Here is a 3,312-nt window from a genome sequence, read left to right on the forward strand (position 1 = left end):
TAGGGGGGAATTTGGTTAGTGAAGGAATTAAGGGTGTACTCAAATATAGAAAGAAGCCAAGGTGGATAAGTTAGAAGTGACCACTAGCAACTACGAGAGATGCATTCACAAGGGATACAAATATTTGTAATTATTGAATCTAGAAATTTTGTCAATAGAAGGCATGATATCATGAATCAGTATTAATTTCCCACACAGGGGCACTTTGGACTAGAATTTTTGTTTTCATATTTATCAGATATCTCATGTTATATGATACAGCCTTATGAAACCCTTACCTTTGATATTTTGAAAGCATACCATGAAATCAGCTGCATTATATTCCCCAATAACCCACCATCCTCCCCATTTTTCTTTTTTATATTTTTTGGGTATTTTATCCCACCATTGGGAAAAGCTTTTCCCCTACAGAGAAATTTATAATTTTCCTTCAAGTAATTAAGAATTAAGATGGAGTGTTCGGAGATCATTATATAGTTTCCAAAACACCACAACTTGACTCTGAGTGTTTGAGGGTAGTACTCAGATTTGGATATCCATGTGAACGCCTTTTGTAACTCACCCTTCAAAAAGTGATTTAAAGGATCACATCATAAACATCTAGCATCTTTATGTTCAAAAAATCCCAAAGGAAAAAATCAACATAAAACTGAAGTATTACGTTAGTTATATGCCAGTGACTGTCTATAAATACTATTGCAAAAGCTGGGTCCAGGTTTATTCTATTCATTTTTATTGTCCGAGAGCTCAACTGAAAACAACAAAAGCCACAAACCCGATTTAACCTAGGAAGTTCATGATCACCAAATGGAGCACCACATTGCAGAGAACAAAATCTGCAAAAGCACGCTCGGGTGCAAGATCCTGTAGTAGGACAGATGCCAAATATTTGTAAGAATATATCAACTGAAGAGACCAATATGCAGACAACATATCACTTAATTTCATTACTCCCCTTATTCTTTGTTTTGTGAATCAAAATGCAGGGAGTTAAGTTTGAAAACTAAATAATTGCGCTTGGGTTATTGCAGCCTTGCAGATTTCAATCAACTCAAAAATCCAAAAATATAAGAAAAAAGTATTTACCTTGAATTCCTTGTTCTCTTTATTCACTTGAATCCGAAGACAAACTGGTCGAAAATAAAGGAGAATAGAATTGATAGGAAAGATAAGAACAAACATAGAATTATCTATGAACATGAACAAGGCTTTGAGGTCTAATAGTGTGCTCGAATATATGTGTGTATAAATATGCATAATTAGCAAGCCTGTGAATACGTAATAGACTTTTGCCACTTACCAGCAAGAACTGCAGTCCCCACGCAAGAAAGTACTCCTGAAAGGAAGGAGTTAAAAGGAAACGATCCCACCAAAGCGACGTAAACTACCTGTTTATAAATTTAAAACAAAAAAAAAGTTTTAGCATAAGCAAGTAAGTATCTTTAACACAAAACCCATTAACCAACACAGAAACTTCACCCTAAAATTAATTCCACCTGTGCAAATTTTGTAATTTTTATTACTGTAAAAAACCAAAAACTAGAAGAAAATCCAGTAAAGCAAGTTATCAAATTTATGCAGAGGCTTCCTCAACCAAATATACAACAAGTTAATGCTTAATATCAGACCCCATGTAAATTACACAGTCATTTCAAATTTCTTTAAGGACATAAAACATAATAAAGATGATTTTTTGTCGAGGTAGATTCAACTTGAAAGCTCTTCCAAATAAATACAACAACAACAACAATCAAGCCTTTGAATCGAACAAAACGTTCTATATAAATCTGTTCCAAATAAATATAATTAAAAAAACTGTATGAAGATTGGATAAATTAATTTATGGATAACAAATAGGGTGCTCCAAGTCCATAACCTAACAAGTCATTTTTTTTTTCCAATTGGACTAACAAATGGTCCTAGAACATTACTTCAAGGTGACACTAAATATGCACAGAAATCCTACATTGCAGAGTACATAGAGAGTTGAGAGAAAACCACATTTACATTTTGACAAGGAGAGATAATGATTGATACCACGTTAGATTTAGTCGAAGAAAACTATTGTTGAAAATGTAATAGGAATTGAGGTTGAATAAGTACCTGGATGAGGGCGGTGAAAAAGGCAAAGATAACATAGAGATCAATGATCTGCATGAAGAAAGCGATGTTTGGGGATTGATTGAAAAGGGGTTAAGGAGAAATGGTTGAAAAGAGAAAGAGGTTATTACCTTGAGATTAGTGGGGGTTGCGGAATAAGAAGACCAAAGAGCACGAAACAGATCTTGAGCATCTTTACTCGTCGACCTCGCCATTATCGCACACACACTACAACCTAACTCTTTCTCTTCTCTTCTCTTCTATTCAATGTCTTCTTTCTTCATTCTCAACAAATCTCTCTAAACTCATCTCCATCAAACGTACTAGGTCTACTATCGTCTTTTCCTATTACTCATTCATTCCTTTTTTTTGGTAGGTCGTTTCAATTGCAAGTCCAAAACAAAAACATGTTGTATTTAAATTTGATACATTTTATTATTCATTATTATCTCATCTTCACAAAAATAATATAAATAAATGATATATAATATATTGATTATATATAAATATTATTATTTATAGTGCATAGACTTTACACTTGTCTAAAATATAATACATAAGTTTGGTAGACCACTTTAATCATTCTATCTTTACATTTGTTCATGTTAATAAACTTGCTCATGTGACATGTTAAGTGGTGGTGGCATAGTCACACATATTCATTCTATGTTGATAAGTTGTACATGTTATCAAGACAACATCATTTCAATTAGTTTTTTCCGCCAAAATTTTAAAACAAACCGACATTGTTATATTATATTTTTTAAATCAAACATTTATAAAAATAATGTCGTTTTGTTTGTTTTTTATGGAAAAAATAAACACAACAACGTTGTTTTGTTCTCATTCTTTTCATATACATGGTTGTAGTTGGGGGAGTATCACACACACTTGCAAGACCATCTTACTGTTAGGAGATCTTCATCCATGGGTTTTAATATTCCTCCATGGGGTAAGTGAAATAAATATAAAAGTGAGTTTGACACCACATCTTGACTCAAAATCTTAAGACATTAGGTCTATAGGTACATCCACTTATATGCTTTTTAACTCATCCATTTCTGCCCAATGTGAGACTTCTTCATTCGCACTTGGAATACCCAACATATCCCCCTCAAGTGTGAATTCTCCTTTGAGTATTGGATATACCATAGCTCAGCTCTCTATCTACTTGCACCGCCGTTGGCTTATCCTTTCATCAACGGAACACGC

The 3,312-nt window shown here is 33.4% G+C and overlaps 1 protein-coding gene across 1 annotated transcript; it reads right to left on the reverse strand.

Annotated features, from left to right (window-relative positions):
* On the reverse strand, window positions 548–2,464 carry LOC109331313 (dolichyl-diphosphooligosaccharide--protein glycosyltransferase subunit DAD1-like). The gene is made up of 5 exons (XM_019565724.1): window positions 2,232–2,464; window positions 2,104–2,151; window positions 1,301–1,388; window positions 1,087–1,130; window positions 548–864 (listed from the first exon to the last, which is right to left on the reverse strand). Exons 1-5 carry the CDS (start codon window positions 2,313–2,315, stop codon window positions 781–783), a joined length of 348 nt encoding a protein of 115 aa, XP_019421269.1. The 5' UTR covers window positions 2,316–2,464; the 3' UTR covers window positions 548–780.

Source organism: Lupinus angustifolius, chromosome LG17 (genome assembly GCF_001865875.1).
Source record: "Lupinus angustifolius cultivar Tanjil chromosome LG17, LupAngTanjil_v1.0, whole genome shotgun sequence".
Taxonomy (NCBI): Eukaryota; Viridiplantae; Streptophyta; class Magnoliopsida; order Fabales; family Fabaceae; genus Lupinus; species Lupinus angustifolius.